General features: G+C 37.3%; 1 protein-coding gene across 2 annotated transcripts in view; it reads left to right on the top strand.

The window, feature by feature from the left end:
* Positions 1-21741, top strand: part of TDRD7 (tudor domain containing 7) — an 81313-nt gene that overhangs the window by 12733 nt on the left and 46839 nt on the right. The window contains exons 2-6 of one of the 2 annotated variants that reach the window (XM_050762070.1): positions 1190-1402; positions 3622-3763; positions 4716-4929; positions 11965-12038; positions 14383-14600. In XM_050762070.1, the coding sequence (XP_050618027.1) occupies positions 1196-1402; positions 3622-3763; positions 4716-4929; positions 11965-12038; positions 14383-14600 (855 nt within the window). In that variant the 5' untranslated portion in view covers positions 1190-1195. The remainder of the gene's footprint in view (positions 1-1189; positions 1403-3621; positions 3764-4715; positions 4930-11964; positions 12039-14382; positions 14601-21741) is intronic. The other variant, XM_050762071.1, reaches the window with a different exon arrangement.

The raw sequence follows: 21741 nt of genomic DNA, 5'->3' as shown, positions 1-21741 counted from the left end.
TTTCTGTGCAAAACTACAACTAGATGTAATTGTTAGTCCAAAAGAAATGATTCTTTCCTCCTTTTATTGACACTGCTTCTTTTTCTTCCATCTCTCTGGTCCCTTTTCCTTAACCTTTTATAGATTTGTCTTCCTCTATCCATTTATTGAATGATAGCCTTCTACAGAGGTCCATCTGTCACCTTATTTTTTACTCCCTGGATGTCAAATACCCCATATAAGTCAAAGAGCAACAAAGACCAGCTGAGACTTCTAACCTAATTTCCTAGTGAATATATCTACATGACTGTTCTATAAGCATTCCAACCTCTCCGTGTCCAAAATGCATCGGCCTCTTCCTCTCTTGCAAACCCGCCTTTATTCCACCTCAGTGTGGGTCATTACTCTCTACCTTACTTCTAAGCTAGAAACGTTGGAGCCCACCTCTTCATACAAATCAATACCAATTCCTGCTGATTCCACCTCCTAATTACCTCTCAATTTGATTTTTTTTGTTTATTCCTAAAGCCCTGTTTTGTGGTCCTCCACATTTCCAAGTATTCTGACAACTTGTTAATCTTTCTCCTTCCCATTTATCTTCTCCACTGCTGAACAGTGATCTTTGTAAAGTACAGAGCTGATCATTTTGTTCCCCTATTTAAAATGTCCCTAAGTCCCCATGTTACCTTTGGCAAAAATGCAAACATGAGCATAATATAGTAGTCTCAGGGTCTGCCCCTCCCTGGCCCTCTCAGCCCTCAGCTTGGAGTCTTTGTTCAGTCATGTCCAGCCACCTGACTGTCTGGAATTTTTGTAACACACCATGTGCTTCGCTCTCACCTCTGTGCACTCGCACATCCCATTCCCTTCCTTGGGCTAATACCACTCCCAGCCCCACAGCCCACCCTCTTCCTCCTTGTTGAGTGATTCCATCTTGCTCTTCGGGACTCCATTCAGGCTTCCCCGCCTGCATCTGGGAACATTCCCTGATATCTTCCCTCTTCAGGCTGGTCTTGTGCCTTCTGACTTTCCTCTGCATTCTTATGGTATTTGTGCTTTTCTCTACCATGGCAGTTGTTTCCCCATATTGTAATTGCACAGAAAGTATGCAGTAATAATTTATAAAGTAACAAGTTTCAGCTCTGAAAATCTATTTGAATTCACAGACTAATGAGCCACATTATAGTAACCTTCTACTGTGTTCTTATAGGCAAAGATGCTGGAAGGAGATCTGGTTTCAAAGATGCTGCGAGCTGTTCTGCAGTCTCATAAGAATGGAGTAGCATTACCCCGGCTCCAAGGAGAGTACAGATCCTTGACTGGAGACTGGATCCCCTTCAAACAGCTAGGTTTCCCTACACTAGAAGCCTATCTGAGAAGTGTGCCAGCAGTGGTCAGGATAGAGACTAGTAGATCTGGAGAGGTAAGAAGGTAATTGTGCGTGTCAGAAGAATCAAACCAATTCATAATTGCCTGTCTGGCACTTCCAACCTCCTACCTGTGATAGAATTCTAAGTGAAAGTACTAGCTTAGTTGTTTGCAATTGGTAGTGACAGAGAAAGCGGCATCTAAATCATGGCCTACGTTCTTATGTCTTTTGTCTTATTCCTCAAATTATTTTCATTGTGAAAATAAGATTTTAACCACACAAAATTAAAAATTATTTACCCATTGTCAACATCTAAACAAAATAGTTGTACTGGAGGCCTTAAGTGCATAAATATCACACCTGCCCATTACAAACCTGTTACAAATGTTTTTGCCACAGTCACTAATGACCTCGTGATCACCAAATCTAATAGGCAGTTTTAAATTCTCATCATGTTGATTCCTGCTATCTGGACCTAGTCAGTCCGGAGCTGATCCTTCATCACTTTTCGTAACTACCAGGGCCTTCTTGCTGTTCTCTCTTCTCTTCTGTTATTTTCCTCTCCTTCACACCAATATGATCATATCATTATACCATTTTAAATCCTTCTGCCTCTCTGGAAGAAAGCAGTTTATAGAATGGGCCATTTAGTAGTAGCCGGTTGATCTGTCATTGCTCTTCCATTGTGACCTGGCAGCTTCGCTTCTTGGTACCTACCCGTTGTACAGCATAGTAGATGTAGACAGACCACCAACTAAAAAGAGAAACAAAAGCACCCACACCCCCTCATATACTATAGTTTCCTGGGTATATTTCTACATGTGTAAATACATAGATCAGGTCTGGAGTGATCTATGTATTTCTCTTAATGGTTTCTCTGTATGGGGGTTGAGGAGGCAGTGGTGGAGTACAAGGGAACCAGGAGCAGGAAAGTGTCAAAGGGGAAGTTCACCTTATAGTTAATAATTTTCCTAAGGAGAAGATATAAATTAATTAAGTATTATATGAATACTAAAATATGCTTTGGCATCCCTGATCCTTCCAGACAGACTTAAGCCCTCCTTTCTGTCTACTTGCACCTTGTAATACATCCGTTGTAACACTTGACACATTGTTTTCTGTTTAATTTCTTACTTCTCTCTTTTTCCTTCATAAGTTTCTTGAGGATGAAGGCCTTAATAAATCTGTGTTGAATGCATGAATGAATTAATAAATTAATGCTCTATAGAGTTACTATACTGTAATTTACTCAACTCTTTGTTCCCCTGTTTTGGACATTTTAAACGTTTCCAGATTTTGACTATTAAAATACCCTCGTTGCATATACTTGGGTAGGTCACATTTGTTTTTTCAAGTTATATACTTGTACTATAGTCTCAGAAATAGAAATACCGGGCCAAAGAGTAGGAGCGTATTTTAGCTTGTGATATAAAGCCTCATTGTTTTCCTGTTTTTTATTTCAAATTAGAGTCAAAGACTTGAAAACTACACAGGTCTGTAGAGATCATCTTGTCCCAGTAGTCTCTATCTTCAAATCTTTTTTCAATATCGTATCATACCAGTTTTTTTTTTTTAAAGATACAGAGCTGAGCTGCAGTGTTTTCAGAGATGTGGAAGCCTGCTTGCCCTGCCTTGCTCTCATGCCCCTGCCAGTGGCAGCCCCTTGAGGCTTCTCCATGGAACTCTATGGCTCCCATGAACACAGTTTGAAAACACCAGGTGTAAAACACCCCTGTGTTACAGCTGAGAATACTTAGATTTGCCCAGAGTCACCCAGTATATCCATCACAGAGGCAAGAGAAGGGTTTAGTAGTCTTGTATTCAACATAGTAGTTATGAGTACATACTTTGGACTCAAAGAGCCTCGCCATGTGACTTGGAAGGTTGCTTAACTTTCCCAAGCCTCTGCATTCCCATGTGTAAAGTGTGAATGAAATGTACCTAACAGATTATATGATATATGTTTGATCATAGTTGCTTTTGGTTCGTTTGGTAATTTGTACCTAGTACAGTGTAGATGCTTAATACCTATTTAAAAAATAAATGAAATTTTCAGTGTGGGAAAGATGATTCAGTGTACTAGACTATGCTCGATTCCTGTTGCAGAAAATGCAGTTTTCTTCTAGCATTATCAAGGAGCGAGACACATGAATATTTGCATACCGCTTGACTTGGGATATGTAGGCTCACTAAGATCCACTTCTAAGAATTGGCCTCTAGGCAACACGGAATCTAAGAAATGTTTCTCCTCTCCCCCTGCCTCTAATGAATAGATTACCTGCTATGCCATGGCCTGCACAGAAACTGCAAGAATTGCTCAGCTTGTGGCTCGTCAAAGGAGTTCTAAAAGGAAAACCGGGCGTCAAGTTAATTGTCAGATGAGAGTGAAGAAAACCATGCCATTTTTTCTAGAAGGTAGGAGCTTTTTATATGCTAACATTTTTAAGGCTGTCTATGAATACATTGTCATAGGGAATTATGGAAATATTGTTTGTATTATGATAAATACCTGTATCTGTTAACATACATATGTCAGGGGAAAAATCCTGAAGGTAGCATTTCCATTTGAAATTCTTAAGTGAACGTGATGAGCATGACTTACTAAGTGAAGTAATTACACAGTGGGAAATAACTCAGAACAGATTGTAATTGAGCTTGTTATGGTAATATGTAGTTTTATTTTTTTTTTAAGCTTATTTCAGGGAATGTCTTGTCCAGAATGTTGGATGCACTAAGAACCTATGATTTTATGTCTTATTTGACAAGTTATGTCTTCTGGTAGAAAACCTCTAGTTTCAGGAATATGTGAATTATGTAGTACACAAAAATGTTATAGACAACTCAGCCTGTGTTTACCAAACACTTATCTCAAGGAGCTTACAATCGGTTCTAAAACTAAATTCCCATGAAGTGGTTCAATGATGATACAAAACAGTAGATGACTAAATGCCACAGTGAAGATTTAGGACAAGGGAGCAATCATTTTGAATGAAAATGGCAAAAGGGAGACTTGAGCCCAGACCTCAAACAATGGGTAGAATTTGGATTTATGGAGAAGAGATGGGAGGACCAAGATACAGCTGAGTGTGCTTTATTTGCAAGAAAATGGGGTGGCCGCCACTGAAGTGTTCAGTTGGTGAGAAGCAGGAGTTACTAGCCAGTCTAATGGATGAAGAACCTTATCTGCCGAATACTCACCCATCTATTCTTTTCCTATTGACCAACCCTTTAGTGGCAGCCTCTTCATGTTCTTACAAACTGTTCTGAGAATAGACACCCACAGAAAACATCTGGTCAGGGGAGTGTCATAATGAAAGTGGGGTTTGGGGATGCTAACTGATTTCATTATGTATGCTTAACTTCATAGGAAAACCAAAAGCAACCCTCAGACAACCAGGATTTGCTTCAAATTTTTCTGTTGGCAAAAAACCTAATCCAGCACCATTAAGAGATAAAGGAAATTCTGCTGGAGTTAAGCCTGAGGCTGAAATGTCTCCTTATATGCTACACACAACTCTCGGAAATGAAGCACTCAAAGACACTCCAGTGCAAAGGCATGTGACCATGTCCACGAACAACAGGTATTTGGCCTTTGACTAACACAGTTTGGTGAATCTGAGGTAAAAAGTGTTACAAATATATTTTCAGGTTAAGAAAGAAACACTTTCTATTTTATCTAAATTCACATATAGTAGAGACATGTGTCATTACCAGTTAAGTTCGCTTTTCCTAGCTGCCTGAACATCATTCTCTAAATGCATCTCTATTCTGTATTTTATCTGCATTGTTGTCAGTCTCTCCTTGTAAAGTTCATTTAAAAGCTTTCACAAATTGTTTTGAGATACTATTTCAGTATAACTTATAACTTTTTCAGAAAACTTTTTTTAACAGTCAATTTTGTGGGTTTAAGTAAAATCTGATGGAGTTTTACACACTCCACTGTGCTGCAAATATCATGCCCATAATTATTTGGTAGCACCAGACATCCATGCAGCAGAATACCAGACTGGCAGTAAAAGACAACCTATAAGTCTTAGATTGGGTGCTGCCATTCACTAGTCAGGTAAAATAAGTTATTTCATCCTTGGGTCTGTGGTTTGTTCATTTGTCCAATGAAAGTGTAAAACTAGATGATCTCGAAGTTCCTTTCTGGCTCAAAACTATGGTTTTATAAGGTAGCTCAGAGGATGGCAAACTACAATCCATGGGCCACATCCGGCCCACTGCCTGTTTTGGCAAATTAAATTTTATTAGAACATGGCCATTTTCTTTGTTTGCATATGCCTCTGGGTGCTTTTGCAAAATAGTGGCAGAAGTGAGTAGTCGTACAGAGACTAGATGGCCTACAAAGCAAAATATGCATTGGTGGACCCTTTACAGAAAAAGGTTGCTGACCCCTGATGTGGATGCATCAAGATCACATTCTTCTATCCTACTTGTGCCTTTTCAAAACAAATTTTGTTGTATTATATTCCTTTAAATCGGTGTTCAAAAATTCTGTTTTGTGAAAGATAATTTTTCCCTCCAGAACTTTCCCCCAGATACTACAATATTTAGGAAGAATTAACTTTTTTAAAAGGTTAGTTAGAACTGGTACTAATTTTTTATATTACAGAATTTTTAATAAAGTAACCGTAAAATATTTTTATAATGGTATACATTTAATGTTATATATAATTAGTTATAATTTTGATAAGGTCTAGAAAATACATAGTTAAAACATAGATCTTGACCCAAAGTACTTGTTGAATCCAGTATGTATGTGACAGAAGTATCATTGTCTTCTCTGGTTGTGTGCCTACATTTCAGCAGTACATTTTGAATGATTTTTTTGGATGTGACTCTAAAAGGACAGGCAACAAAAGCAAAAATAGACAAATGGGATTACTTCAAACTAAAAAACTTCTGCACCACCAAAGAAACAGTCAACAGAGTGAAAAGACAAGCTGTGGAATGGGAGAAAATATTTGCAAACCGTATACCTGATAAGGGCTTAATATTCAAAATATAGGGAACTCAACTCAATAGCAAGAAAACAACCTAATTTTAAAAACAATCAAAGGACCTGAACAGAGATTTCTCAAAAGAAGACATACAAATGATCAACAAGTATATGGAAAAATACTCAACATCATGAATCATCAGGGAAATGCAAATTAAAACCACAGTGAGATACCGCCTCACACCCAATAGTATGGCCACTATCAAAACACAGAAAATAACAAGTGCTGGTAAGGATGTGGAGAAAAAGGGAACCCCAATACACTGCTGGGGTAAATGTAAGCTAGTACAGCTATTATGGAAAACAGTATGGAAATTTCTCAAAAACTTAAAAAGAACTATCAGCAATCCCACTACTGGGTATATATTCAAAGGCTATGAAATCAGTATCAGTTGAAGAGATATCTGCTTGCCCATGTTCATTGCAGCAGCATTCACAATAGCCAAGGCATGGAATCAACTGAAGTGTCCGTTAATGAATGAATGGATAAAGAATATGCATTATATCTACTGAATGGAATACTTACTATTCAGCCTTCATAAAGGAGGAAATCCTGTCATTTGCAACAACATAGATGAACCTGGAAGACATTATGTTAAGTGAAATAAGCTGGGCACAGAAAGAAAAACCACATGACCTTATATGTGGAATCTAAAAAAGTCGAACTCATAGAAACAGTAAAATGGCAGTTACCAAAGGTAGGGAAATGGGGTTAGGATGGGGGTTGTGGATGTACACAATTTCAGTTAGGAGAAATAGGTTCAATACATCTGTTGTATTTCATGGTGACTATAGTTAATGATACTTGTGTACTTGCAAATTGCTAAGAAAGTAGATTTTAAGTGTTTTTACCACAGAAAGTAAGCATGTGCAGTAATGCATGTGTTAAGCAGCTTGATTTAGCCATTCCACAGTGTACACTTATCAAAACATCACATCATGTTGCATACCATAAATATATACAATTTTTACTTGTCAACTAAAAGCATGAAACTATAATATGACCCAGCAGTTGTGCTCCTGGACATTTATCTCAGATAAATGAAAACTTATATTTACACAAAAACCTGTCCACAAATGTTCACTGTAACTTTATTTATATTAGCCAAAAAATAGAAACAACCCAGACATCCTTTGGTAAGTGAATGGTTCAACAAACTGTAGTACATTCATTATCACAGAATATGTCTCTGCAGTAAAAAGGAGTAATGAACTATTGATACACACAGCAACTCTGATGGATCTCAAGGGAATCATGCTGAGTGAAAGAAACCAATCTCAAAAAGCGACATACTGTGTGATTTTATTTATATAACATTCTTGAAATGATAAAATTATAAAGATAGATGACAGATTAGTGGTTGCCAGAGGTTAAGGATTTGGGTGATTTAAGGTCTGGGTATGGCTATAAAGGGAGAGCAAGAGGAACCCTTGTAGCCATGGGATGGTTCTGTGTGTTGATTGTACTGGTGGGCACCTGAATCCGTACATGTGGTAAATTGCACAGAACTACACACACACATCCATATGCAACTGGAAATCTAAATAATCTCTGAATTGTACCATTGCCAGTATTCTGGTTTTGATATATACTATGCAAGATTTTACTATTAGGGGAAACAGTGAAGGGTACATGGGACCTCTAAGTACACTTTTTGAAATTTCCCATGAATTTATAGGTATTTCAGAATACAAAGTTTTCAAATTGACAGCAGGCCGGGCACCATGGCTCCTGCCTGTAATTCCAACACTTTAGGAGGCTGAGGCAGGAGGATCACTTGAACCCATGAGTACAAGAACAGCCTGGGCAACATGGTGAGACCTCATCTCTACTTAAAAAAAAAAAAAAAAAATTACCTGGACATAGTGGTGTGCACCTGTAGTCTCAGATGCTTGAGAGATTGAGGTGGGAAGATCACTTGAACCTGAGAGTTCCAGGGTACAATGAGTTATAATCACACCACTACACTCAAGCCTGGGTAACAGAGTAAGACCTTGTCTCTTAAAAAAAAAAAAAAAAAAAAAAAAAAAGCCACATATTTTCATTAAAGACTGCTTGAGATGTTGTAAAACATTTTAATCAAGTCTTTTTTTAAGCACATAGTACAATTTGAAAGATACCTTTTAAGAGAAATCTAAATACCACCCAGTGGCAGATGTTATGGGTAACATTTGTAGTTATAAAATCAAAATATCAAACTGGAACAATAGCAAAAACATTTATATCTACTTATGAAATATTAATGTAGTAAAAAGCAGTTAAACCTGTTATGAAGGACACTTACACTTTTTGAGGTCACCAAACCTCTTGAAAAGCTGATGAAAGCTATTAATGGTCTTCCCAGAAAAATTCACACATGTACATATACATATGCATACCTCATCTCATACCAGTAGATTCATGAGCCCCCAAAGCTCGTTCTCAAGAGTTCCAGTTAAGAACTCATGCCTGTTAACAAATTGAAAAGTTCTAGAAAGCTGGCATGGCTAGTTTCCTGTAGAATAAATTAATAGAGATAAAATGTGTGGGTAAGAGGGTATACATATTAAGGCTCCTATTAAATTATGCTCTAAACAGATTATAATAATTTGTTTTCTTCTAGAAGAGTATGAGAGTGATTATTTTCTTGTATGCCTGCCAACTTTGGGCATCTGTTTTTTGCTTTGCTACTTTGAAAAGTGAAAAAAGGTCTATGTTTTAATTTTTATTTCCTTGATTTTGATTCTTAAGGAAGTTACATTTTTGTCATAGTATTTGTTAGTCCATTATAGGTCTTATGTGAATTACATGTCTTTGTCTTTTGCATAATTTTTCTGTTGGCTCTTTTCTTTTAACATCTAAAAGTGGTTTATAAATTAAGGAAGTTGGCCCTTTGTGGTATCTTGACAGTATTCTCTCAGTTCGTTTAATTATTGTATTTTTTGTATACAAAAACTTTAAAATGTTGCATGCTTACAGCTATCAGTCTTTTACTATGTGGCTTCTACTTTTAGGTATTATGCTTAGAAAAGCATTTCCTCCCAATATTATGTAAAACGTCTTCTGTTTTCTTTTGTAATTGTGGCTTCATTTTTTTTACATTTTAGTCTTTAATTCATCCAGAATTTATTTTATTGTATAGTGTGAGAGTTGTAATCCTTTTTTATTGTTAGCCAGATGTCCTGTATCAGTTATTACACAATCCTTTCTTTCTCTGCTGGTTTGTAATTCTATCTTTACCAGTACTAAGACCTTATAAACATATGATTCAGTTCCTGCACTTGCCATTCAGAATAATTGATTACCTCTCTATTCTGCAGTACCAAGGTATTCACATTATTATAACTTCATAATAAGTGCTAATAACCTTTACTCTCTACTTCCACCTCTATCTTCTAATTTGGTTTATTAGTTCCATTGTGTGCTTTTATTACACCTACTGCCCTTATCATAACACTTAGTAGACTTTGTTCTTAGATTTTGTCAATGCATTAATTATCTATTGCTGTATAACAGATTACCACAAAGTTATTAGCTTACAACAAGACATATTTTCTTACCTCATAGTTTCTGTGGGTCAGGAAGGAAGACATGGTCAACCTGGGTCTTCTGCTTCAGGGTCTCTCATGAGGCTGCTGTCAAGGTGTCAGCCATGGCTGGGGTCTTACCTGAAGGCTCAATTAAAGACGAATCTGCTTTCAATCCTACTCACATGGTTATTGGCACAATGCACTTCCTTCTGGGTTGTTCATTAGTCCCTAGGTGGCCGTTAGCCAAAGGTCATCTTCGGTTTCTTGCCACATGGTTCTTCCCAGCATGGCCATTTGCTTCATCAAAGCCACAAAGGAGAGATTATACTAGCAAAGTTGAAACTACAATCTTTTGTAATCTAGTTATTTGTGATCCCTTCAGCCTTGAAGTCTTCTATTGATTAGAAGCAGGTTACTCAAGGAGAAGGAATTACACAAGGCTGTGAATACCTGGAGGGAAGAATCTTTGAGGGTATCTCAGTAGCTGCTTACCATGGTCCATTTCTCAACTATACTGTATAGTCTCAGAGAATAGGGCATGTTTATCTTGCTGATCATTGACAGTTACTGTCTGACACAATGTCTGGCACATAGTATGTCTTAAATATTTATGGACTAGAAATATGTCTCTAATAAACAACATATGTTTAGATTTGGAAGGTTTTTTCTGGACCAGTCTAACTCTTTGTCCTTTAAGAAACAATATATTTTATTCTTAGTGTTATAAAACTGCTTAGACCTCTGTCATCTTATTTTATTATGTTCGTTTTTCATGCATCCCAGCAATTTCCTTTGAAGAGCTTCCTTTTGCTATATACACTTTTTTTCTTTCCTCTCCGGTAGACCTGGTGATGATTGAACCATAGCAGTCCCTTCCATAGTTTCTATGTACTCTCACTCTTTGCTCATATCCCTCTACCTTCTACTGGAGCCTTCAATGCTTACTTAAAGCAGGGGAAGCTTCCAGTTTACATGTTTTGGGCTGGTGTGCGGGAAGTAGTACTGTCTCCCTACCAGTTCTGCAAAAGTAGGAGTTGGAAATGTTTTTAGCATCTTCTGCTATTACACAAATATATTTAATACACAAATAGGATGGTCTTATAATTGCATACACCAAGTAAGCTTTTATTGGTAGCCTAGAATCTAATCATTTCTTTTAGAATTAAAATACTATAAGAAAATGTGCTTCATTTCAAGGAATTGATCTAATTTTTAGACTGTTCCATACTATTCAAAAACTGGCAGCTATGTGTACTGTGTCACTATCACCCACTATAGTCCTGTACCCACTGCTGGGCAGGTTGTAGTCATTTATTCATTCAGTCATTCTTATAATATTCATTTGCCTTGCATGTATCAAGCACTGCCCCAGGCACTTGAGAACACAAACAATTAAGACACTTAGAGTCTAGTGTGGGAAACAGACATGAATATAAATGGTGTGTGTGTGATTTATTTCTTTGTCTTCATATTTGGAAAAATCTTCCTACATATATCCAGTACAATTTATATAAAATGTATTTTTAGTGAGGGTATGAGGTAGGGATCTGTTTATTTTTTTCAAATAGTTATTTGACCAGTCCCTCACCTGTCTGTTTTGAAATGCCACTTTCATTATGTTCCAAGATATAATGCAAATTGCATGTTTCTAAGTTCTCTACCATTTTACGTATCTGTACAGCTCATTTAAGTGTTGTAACTTCATAATGCATTTCAATATCTGGTGATGCAAGTCCTTCATTTTTTGGTTATATTCCAAAATGTTCTTTGTTTCCAACTGTTTATTTTTGCATGGTCTTCTTTATTCTGTTTTACCAGTTTTTTATAAGTGATTAATTGGAATTCTGACATCCAAGTTTTGAAAGAGGCTTTCAAAGACCTAGTTTAAATTTAGCTTTTAACATACTTTTCTCTGAGTGAATATGAAACATGAAAGATGATGCCAGGTTTTATTTTTATTTTTTCTGATTTTAAATTATTTTAATGACTTGTTTTGCTGTTAAATGCCACTAAGACTTTAAGTGAAAAGTATAGAGTTTAAAACTTGGTTTAGACTTTGCTATTTACATTTATTTTACCAATTTTTTTTTTTTTAATACCTTAGGTTTAGCCCAAAGGCGTCCCTTCAGCCACCTTTGCAGATTCATCTCTCAAGAACCTCTACTAAGGAAATGAGTGGTATGTTTTCTAAACATTTTTGAGATACGTATTGGCTTCTGGAGCCAAGAAACATCTGGTGGTGGCTTTTGACATTTGCTCTCACCTTCTGCTGTTTGGAATATATCTTTCCTCCCCTTTTTCCTAATTTCTTTACATCATGAATCGCAGTGATCTTAAGAGAAAATGGTGCCTCCCAAAGATATCATTATTATACTGACTTGAGGCCTTCCTTGCCCCAGCCCTCTGTGTCACCTCCATGTGTGGCCTGCAAAGATGCTTGTGTCCCTTACCCTGTCACCTTTTAGGGGGTGCACCCCTGAGACTTTGGAGGCTGAGGCCTCACATAAAGGAAACATCTGCTGTAGATCAAAAGTGCATAAATATGGTACTTAAATTTATAAAAGAGTTTCACATACTCCACCACTTAAAAGCTAGCACCCTAAACTGTGTGCAGTTACCACTAATCATCTAAATATGAATATAAATAATTCTTTGGGTTATAGAATACAGGCGGGCTGTTAAGAAAACAATAGGAGACATAGTATAAGTCAAAGAATCTGAAGGTTAGAAATGCAACCACTAGTTACCTTTTCTTCTCCAACCAATGTGTAAATCCTCTGCTCATAGACCCACCCAGGGAGACAGTGTTTTCGTATCAGTGCTTATGGTGTGTGAAATGTAAGTGTGATTTTACATTATTTGCTGGTTTAAGTGTGATTCTTACTTAGTTGAAATCCTTTTTTTTTTTTTTTTTTTTATAATAGATCTCCAGTATTTCTTAATGGAAATTAATTGAACAATATTTTTGTTTACATGAATTATTTTTACATAGGCATTTTCTGAAACATGACTACATGGTAAAGTTGAATATCCTTTTAGAAGCTTAAATTAGTATAAACTATTTCTACAGAAACAAGAGGACTTACTTCAGGAGGATTGCAGTTCACCCGGCAGAGCTGATATGCACACATGTGTACACAACCTCTCCTACATGATGGACACCTCCATTACTACTTTAATTTGTTTAACAAAAGGTGCAGGGACTTAGATGGCCCCAGTGGCCCCACAGAGCAAGTGCGTTTGCAGACACAACTGTGGGGCAGCTGCTGACACACTCTCATTATGGGAGGGTCTGGCCAGTTATGAGAAACTTAATCTTTTCCTCCTTCCAAGTCCTTTTATATCATTATTTGGGAAGAACTTAAATAAATTAGTTATACCCTTAATAGGAAATATATGTGGATATCCTGGAGCCTTCTTTTCTGTGTGCCAATCTAAGACTTAGCAAGGCCAGATCTTGCCCTTTGGTGGAAGAGCAGAGTCAGCATCCAAGTGTCTTCAAGGAATAGCTCACTCTGGGCTTCCTGGCATTCTCAGAGGCAGCATCCCCAAATCACACTGTCTCTACCTGCAAATTAAAATAAAAATTACTGAATCCCAGCAGAGATACTATCTGGTTAAAATATGCAGATATTTTGCATGTAGATGGTAATATTTAATATACTCAGATCTATATCTCAGTGTAATTTCCTAGAGATTTGGAATAAATTTCATAGTTCTTTAAATTCCAGGACTGTCAGCTATAGTAAACACTCAGATTTCTTTATTGTCTGGGGATATTAACTCTCACATTCTAAGTTTTAAGTAAAAATGAAATGTAAAAGAGCTATAAAGCCAAAACTTTATAAATACACACTTATGAAAGAGAAATGATTGATATTGGGGAAATAAAAGTTATCTGTGGGTTTCAAACCTTTTATTTATATTTATAAACTGAGGCTTGGATGATGATTATTGTAGATGGATCAATTTTTTAACTTTTGTGTATTGCTAAATTATTTGTTTTCCATTAATAAAGGTGCATATTGATCATAATATTCAAACTCAGGCAGTTTTTAATCTTCTACAAAACTTGTATAAGATCAAAAAGTTATTTGATCTGTTAAGGCATTATTCCTATGTTCTGTGGAATATAGCTTTAAATTTAGTATTGCCTGTAAACTAATATATAAAATGTAATCTTCCTCAGCAGGTAGAAAACAGTTGGTTAAATAATTTGATTATTCTTTACATAGCAAGATCATCTTGATGTTTAAACTATGAAGCATCCTTGCAAAATAAAGGGACTAGGTTCCTTCTTTGGGTGTTTCTTGACCCACAAGAAACACTGCTGGTTATTTCAGGGTTAAAACTTAGAATGAGGTTGTCATGGTGCTGCTCTGCCTAATCCTGCTCCCTTCTAAGTCCTTTGGCTACCACAAGCCCACACTATAGCAAAACCTGAAGATGCAAATATTAAGTAATGGGGATAATCTAAAATGTTAAGCATTTTGGTTAATTCTATTATTTTTTTAATTTAAAGATAATTTAAATCAGACTGTTGAAAAACCCAATGTCACGCCTCCTGCCTCTTACACTTATAAAATGGATGAGGTTCAAAACCGCATAAAGGAAATACTAAACAAGCATAACAATGGCATTTGGATATCTAAGCTTCCACATTTTTACAAAGAGTTATATAAAGAAGACCTTAATCAAGGAATTTTACAACAGTTTGAACACTGGCCTCATATTTGCACGGTACGTTTTTCCTTATTCCTCCCTTCTGATACCTCCTCCCTGCCCAGCTTTGAGATCTTGAGTTATTAGTCATATCACTTTTATCCCTGGAACACAAAGCACTTTACATATGTTACCTCATTAATCTTTAACTCTTAAGATTAACGTATGTCAGTTCTTATTTATAGAAGTATGTCAAAGTTGAAGGCTCGCCTACGTTGTAATTGCTATTTTTATGTATTTTGTTTTATGTCATTTTTAAAATGCATTTAATATGTGATAATATGTAAATCATTTTATAATGATTGAACTGTTACCAGTAAACACTGATAACTTTGCCATTTTAATAACCTGAACTTATTGGGAAGAATTGTTTTATTAGCCTCAAATTTTATTTGCTTACTCTTGAGCATTTTTAAAGGCTTTTAGCTGAGCAAATTTTAGTTATTTTGACTAATTATATATAGAGTTCTTAATTTTTATTTTGAAATTATATAGTGTTTACATTAAAATTTTTACAAGCCATCTTTAGAGAAAAAATTGGAAATTAGAAAAAAGAAAAAATTAAAAATGGTTTATCAATTTCCATTTCTGTTCCTACTTCAGAGTCTGTGACTATAAGATTATGGATCAGCATAGTTTATTAAAGATATTCGTTCAGCCAGAGATAGAGACAGCTGGATTCTTATACCAAAATAACTAACTTTTAGATGTTTCTTAATGTTTTTGCTTACATAAAATATATTTAAAATATAACTGTTTTAAATGGTCACATTAACAGCTACTCGATGCTTCTAGGCTTGTAGAATTAAATATGCATGAGGATTATGTATGCTTTGGTAGAGGGCTTTTATTTCTTTAACATATATTTTGGCCCCCAAGCCTATTGGGCAGTGTATCACTATATTCCATCCAAGCAATGAGGGTCAGAAGCAGAAACACAATATAACTTTCCTATCTATATACTGTGTCTATTACCTTTGTTCAGATGTAATCAATACCAAGTATTAGGTTATGGTAATTTGCTTAGTGAAGTGGGATGCCAGAAAACACTAATCATATTGATGTCTATTGATACCTTTCAAAACTGTTTAACCTCTGAATATTTTTTAACAGACTGTCGTTAAACAGTTTTAGACAGTTAAACCATGGTTGTTTTTAAACAACTTTAAACACTTACACAACGGTTATTTTCCCTCTTATAACTCCTTTTTTTCACCTTGCTACAAAGCAGAAACACTGATACCATGCCTAGGACAGATGTTACTACAAGCAAGTTTAGATAGTCTCAAGGCAGTGCACAAAGTTTAGGATAAGACAGAGTTGGTAATGGGTATCTCTCTATATGGCTTGTCTCTCTGCATGGCTTGTCTCTCTGCATGGCTTGTCATGTAACTGAAGGAGAAATCTAAGTGCAGTGCATTTTTTTAAGCGTTTTTTCCTCCAATCATATAAAATATTCTATATTAAAAGATTGAAAAATAAAGTTATAAAAGAAATAAAAATCACCCATCATTCTACCACCCAGAGTACTACTTACAGGAATTTCCATTTGAATATCAGAATGCACAGCATCAGCTTTAGGAACCAAATAGCAGCTTTTAAATTTTATCTTCAGGGAGGTTCTAATTAGTATGCTGTAAGCCACTTCACATGGATATTGGAAAACATTTTGATGCAGGTGGAAGGATGCTTTGAACCTGTTGTCCTTAACCTTTTGGGTCTGTCCAGTAGTGAAATGTGTACTGAGAGTTTTCAAAGCTAGGGAGAACACAGAGTTATTCACAATGATGAGCCAGCTCCAAGGTATTCCTAGACAACTTGTGAGGGAAGTGGAAATTGTGCAGAAGCTGTCTTGAAAAGGCAAAGATTCCAAGACAGTAAGCCTACAGATCAAGGACACTGCACTCTAAGAGTTCCCATTGGGTCCTAGGAGGACAGCAACACCTCTTGGCTGTCCTAGAGCAGTGGTCTTGTTAATAGTGCTCTTGTTTAACTGTTGTATTTGACTAGTATTTATAAAATGCTTCTGTGTGCTAGCCACTGACCTGGGTGTTAGGGATAAAACAGTAAACAAGACAGACATGGTCCTTGCCCTTATGGAACTTTCTGTCCAGTGGGGAAAATAAACATTGAACAAATAATGATAAGCCTGCAATGGTTATGAAGGAGAAGTATAGGATGCTGAGGGAATGTCTAAACAGGAAACTCTGCATAGTCTGATGAGTCAAGTAAAGCTTCCAGAGGAGGTGGCTGTTAAACTGAAACCTGACAGATGGGTTAGTGTGAGTTAGGTAAAGAGGGAGGAGAAAAGCACCTCAGACAAAAGAAACAGATTGCACCAAAGCCCTGGGATAGAAAAGCATAGTATTTTCAGGAAGCTGAAAGAAATTCAGTAAGAAGATAGTTGCTCATGAAGAAGCTGATGAGGCAAGCAGAGGCCAGGTCACTTTACTGAGTCATCGTTTGGTGGAAACAGCAGGTCTCAGCCTTGAGGTCACCCAGGATCCATGGCCTCTGGCTAACTTTGATTTCTAGAAAAATTACAAAACTTGGTCGGGCACATTGGCTCATGCCTGTAATCCCAGCACTTTGGGAGGTCAAGGCAGGAGAATTGCTTGAGGTGAGAAGTTTGAGACCAGCCTGGGCAACATATCAAGGCTCTGTCTCTACAAAAAATAAATTTAAAAAAATTAGCTGGGTATGGTGATGCATGCTTGTAGTTCCATCTACTCAGGAGGCTGAGGTGGGAAGATTGCTGGAGCCCAGAAATTCAAGGTTGCAGAGCTATGATGGCACCGCTGCACTCCAGCCTGGGTGACAGCATGAGACCTGTCTTAAATTCCAAATCTTGCAACAATGACTGCTGAACACCAGAGATTTTGTTGAAAATTTCTACTCTCTGAAACTGATAAAGAAACCTCTCCATTCTTACATTAGCCACAATATCTTTCTCCCACGTCTTGCCTGAAGCTGTTAGAGAGCTGAGGGGCTCACTGGTGGGCAGAACTAGATGCACTCAGCTAAGGAGAATTTCTGTCAGTAGCCCCAAGACCTACTGATAGGCAACCAGCAGGTAGCTATTCTAAGTTGGGCTGGAGGCAAACCAAGCCTTAATTCTAAAACATAACATTTTGTGAACAACAAAATTATAGAACATAAAATGTTGTGAATGAGGAAAAATTGCCTAATTGCACTAATTATTCATAGCTTCTACAAGGATGTTTTACTCTTAATCTGTTTTTATTATATATCATTTTCCTATTCGTTAGAAATCACTGAGCTTTAAGTTATTTCGTATCTAATCCTGCAGACTCTTAAAAATTCTTAAAATTCTGAGTTGCATCAGTATAGCAGTTTCTCTAATATCAAAGGAGGCAAGAATTTCTGTCACTTACATAGAGATGTTTTTATATTTTGGGATGTTCAGGAATCTAACTTAACTTTAATTATGGTAATTAGTTGTATGATATAATAAAGCACCTTTTAGCCCATGTAAAATGAATTGCCTTTTTAAAAAGCCTGGAACTTCTGGGGTAAAAACACACAACTTGGATTTCTAAGGAACTGGAACATAAACAACAATCAATATCCTCAGGCTTAATGGTATTGAATATCCTGTATGTGTTGAATATATTCTAAATAGCAATGCCAGCAGAAGCAGAAGTGAAGAGGTAAACTGAAGACTTGGAAGTATAATCATAATATTTTTTAAGTGGAATCTAACTTATTTTCCATTTTTTCACCAGTGAAAAGAAATATGTAATGAACACATGATTGGAACAATTTTTACATTTAAATTCAGTGAACATCTGAGTAGAAAAAAGATAAAATAGCACTGTTGTAAAATCAGAGTAACGAAGTTGAGGAATAATGAGAAGTTGCTGTTCTGGAACTTGAAACAGAAACTACCCATAAGGCCCCATAGTACACCAGAAGGAGTTTGGGCTTTGAGGTAGATTTTTACCTTGTCATTTCTTAGCTGTATACCTTTCAGCATATAGACCATCCTCTCAGCACCACAACCTGCTCTAAAATGTCACTAATTCTACCCATGTCACAGGGTGGTTGTGAGAATTAGATAAAATATATAAAGCAGCTATGAATGTGGTATCAGAAACATAATAGGTGTTTAGTAAAAGGCAACTGCTGTTAATTTTTGAGAGGTACCCCAGCCTAAAGCAGGCCAAAACCCACTGCTCAATCAGAGACATGCTCAGCAAGCTCTACAAAGGAGCTGAATACAAACAGAGGAAAAGCTGAGGAGGGAAACAAAACTTTAACTTGAAAAGAAATAAAGAGCAGTGGAGGAAATGAAGTCAAAATAAACGCCAAGCCAAAGAGAGTTCCTGATGTTTTAACAGTCCATGAATGGATTCCAGTCCCCCTACCCTCCCTGCACCTGCCCCAACTCCTGCCAGAGGTAATGAGAGCAAGGAATAATGAGAGCAAGGAACGTGTCCAATGCACATTGAAAGCCACAGCCACTGGCCAGTAGCAATTCCAAAAAGTTCTGCACATGTTCAACTAGGAGAAGACTCCATTATCTTCCTGAAGGAACATGAGCAAGAGGCCTACCCTCAGGCCATGCTAAAGGAAGATGACTTGAAATTTATCCTAATATAAATAATTGCAATGTGTGTCTAAAGACAGCATTGGTGAAAGGTCTTTCCTAGTTAAAGGGGTGGGAGTAAGTGGAAGTGTTGACCTTGAAGTACATAGAGTCTATTAAATGACTCATCTACGATGGCGGAGAAGAGTTTCTCTGAGTAGATGGTTTGTCAGCAGTCAAGGGTTACCCTCTACAAGGATCTTTTTACCTTTACCTTTGATTAAGTCTTTGTGGAATATGTTACAAAACCTTAACTTTCTCAAAGAGAATTGACTGAAAAACTGTAACCATTTCTGAATATCTTGGACTTATCATCACTAGCCTCAGTACATTCTGGCAGAGATGGTTGTGGTTGTAAGTGATAGGGAACAGTGGATTGAATGGGTTTAGCTCCTGCATACAAGGTACACCACACCGGCTGCCCTTACATGCTTCATATCTGTCCTGATCAGTGCATCTGCATTGTGACACAGTGATGCCATTGGGGATCATTTCCCTATCTCTTTTCTCAGTTGTCTGACTTTTCCAGCACTCGTCAGCTTTAGCATAAAAAGGCCACTTCTTAAGTCATCAGCTGGTCAACCTTTCTGTGAACTGGCTGATCATAGGGTGCAAGCTTCTGGGCAGTGACTTCGATGTTTTAGTTGTTGCTAGGCACTCAGGGATCTTTTATTCACTACTGAAGTCAAGTTTTAAAATGGGATTATTTTTTGTTTTGTTTTTCTTTGTTTTTGGTTTGTTTTGAGCTCATAACCATTATTAATGCTTGAAGTGCTAGAAAGCAGGTCTCTAGGTAAATGTGATTTTGTTGTACTCTCAGGTTTGTATGGGGTGGTGACCATATAAAATGAAATTTAGAACTTAATGTAAAGCTTCAACAAAAAGGATTACTACCCTGTGGAAACAAAACTGTGCCCATACAAATGCTTTGGAAAGCTTGATTTAATTGGACAATACCAATTCTGTTATAGAACCCTAAAGAATATTCTCATTTCAGAAGAAAGAGTAAGCTTACCTCAGAGGCCCATGCTAAAGAATTAGCAGGTAAGCCTTCATAGACTCAAAGGAGTTTGGCTTCAAGAACTTTTAAGTTTACAGCACAGGTAAAACTAGAAAGAAAGAAAGACCCTTAGAGTTAAGAAGAAGCAAGTTTCTAGGCATGTAGGATGAAGACTTTCATTTGTCTGAACAAACAGACTCCTGAAGAAATTCATATTTTAAGTTTTTGGGCCTGTTTTGGAAAAACACTCAAACCATTTTTTTCCTCTGCTCTTATACCACAACAATTAACACAGAAGGCTTCTGTGACCAAGTGTGGGCGTTTTTCCCACAAACCAAGCAGCGGACACCAGCTGGGTGCCCTCTAATTTAATACTAACACTGTCTACCTGGAGATAGCATCAGATCCCACAGGGTAAAGGCTCGGTCCCCAAAATTGCTGCTCCTCTGCACATACACTAGTTGCGCAGATCCAGGCCTCCAGAACTTCTGACTGACCAGCTTCAAATTGGGGTTCCCAAAACCTCCTCTTTGGGTTTGATTAATTTGCCGGAGTGGCTTGCAGAGCTCAGGCAAACAGTTCTATTTACTGGTTTATTTCAAAGGATATTACCGAGAATGCAGATGAAGAAATGCGTAAGTGGAGGAAGCAGCATGGAGCCTCTATGCCCTCCTTGGGCCTGCCACCCTCCAGGCAGCTCTCCAAACCTGTCCTCTTGGGTTTTTATGGAGGCTTCATTACACAGGCATGATTGATTAAACCGTTGGCCATTGGTGATCAGCTTGACCTTCAGTGCCTCTTCCTTCCCTGGAAGTTGAATGGTGGGGCCAAAAGTTTCAACCCTCTAATCCTGCCTTGGTCTTTCTGGTAAGCAGCCCCACCCTGAAGCTCTCAGTCAGTATTAGCATACAAAAAGATAAGCTCTTTGGAGATTCCAAGGATTTTAGGAATTGTATTTAGGAAACTGGGAAGGAAGACCAAATATATATTTCACGGTATCACAGCCTCACATCTGCCAAGCCTAGTATAGCTGCTCCAAACTTACAGAAACCCAGAGTGGTGTGAGGGAAGTGTCTCATTCAAATTGTGATTCCAAATGTGGCAGAAATCAAGCTGATTATAATGAACTTACAAGAATAGAAAGTTTAAGGCATATTAGGTACAGCATCTTCTGATGATCAGCAGAGGAAGGGGCTTGACTCCATGGTGTAGGGAGTTCATCTTTTATGTTCCCTGTCTCTCCTGTTGGAGGTGGGGGTGGGAGTGTACACATGTTCTGTGAAGTTACAAGTCATGCTAGTTCTCAGTCATTGGACTGATGGATTTTTTGGGTGGACATTCAGAACCAAAGAAAAAAATACAGAGCCACAAAACAAAGAAAACATGAAGGACAAGGATAGGAGTATGGTCCTGAGTCTTCCCCCACAGTAGAAGAAGCCTTCTGACTCCCTCCTCAGGTATGTGCCTGAATCAAGTGGACTAAAGAAACTAGATGCGTAAAAGTTCCCTTTTGAGAGATCTACCTGAAGTGGTTAGCAGTAGATTATCAC

This window comes from Macaca thibetana, chromosome 15, assembly GCF_024542745.1.
Source record: "Macaca thibetana thibetana isolate TM-01 chromosome 15, ASM2454274v1, whole genome shotgun sequence".
NCBI classification, from domain to species: Eukaryota; Metazoa; Chordata; class Mammalia; order Primates; family Cercopithecidae; genus Macaca; species Macaca thibetana.
Note: the sequence above shows the minus strand (reverse complement) of the source record. Positions and strands in the feature narration are given on the sequence as shown.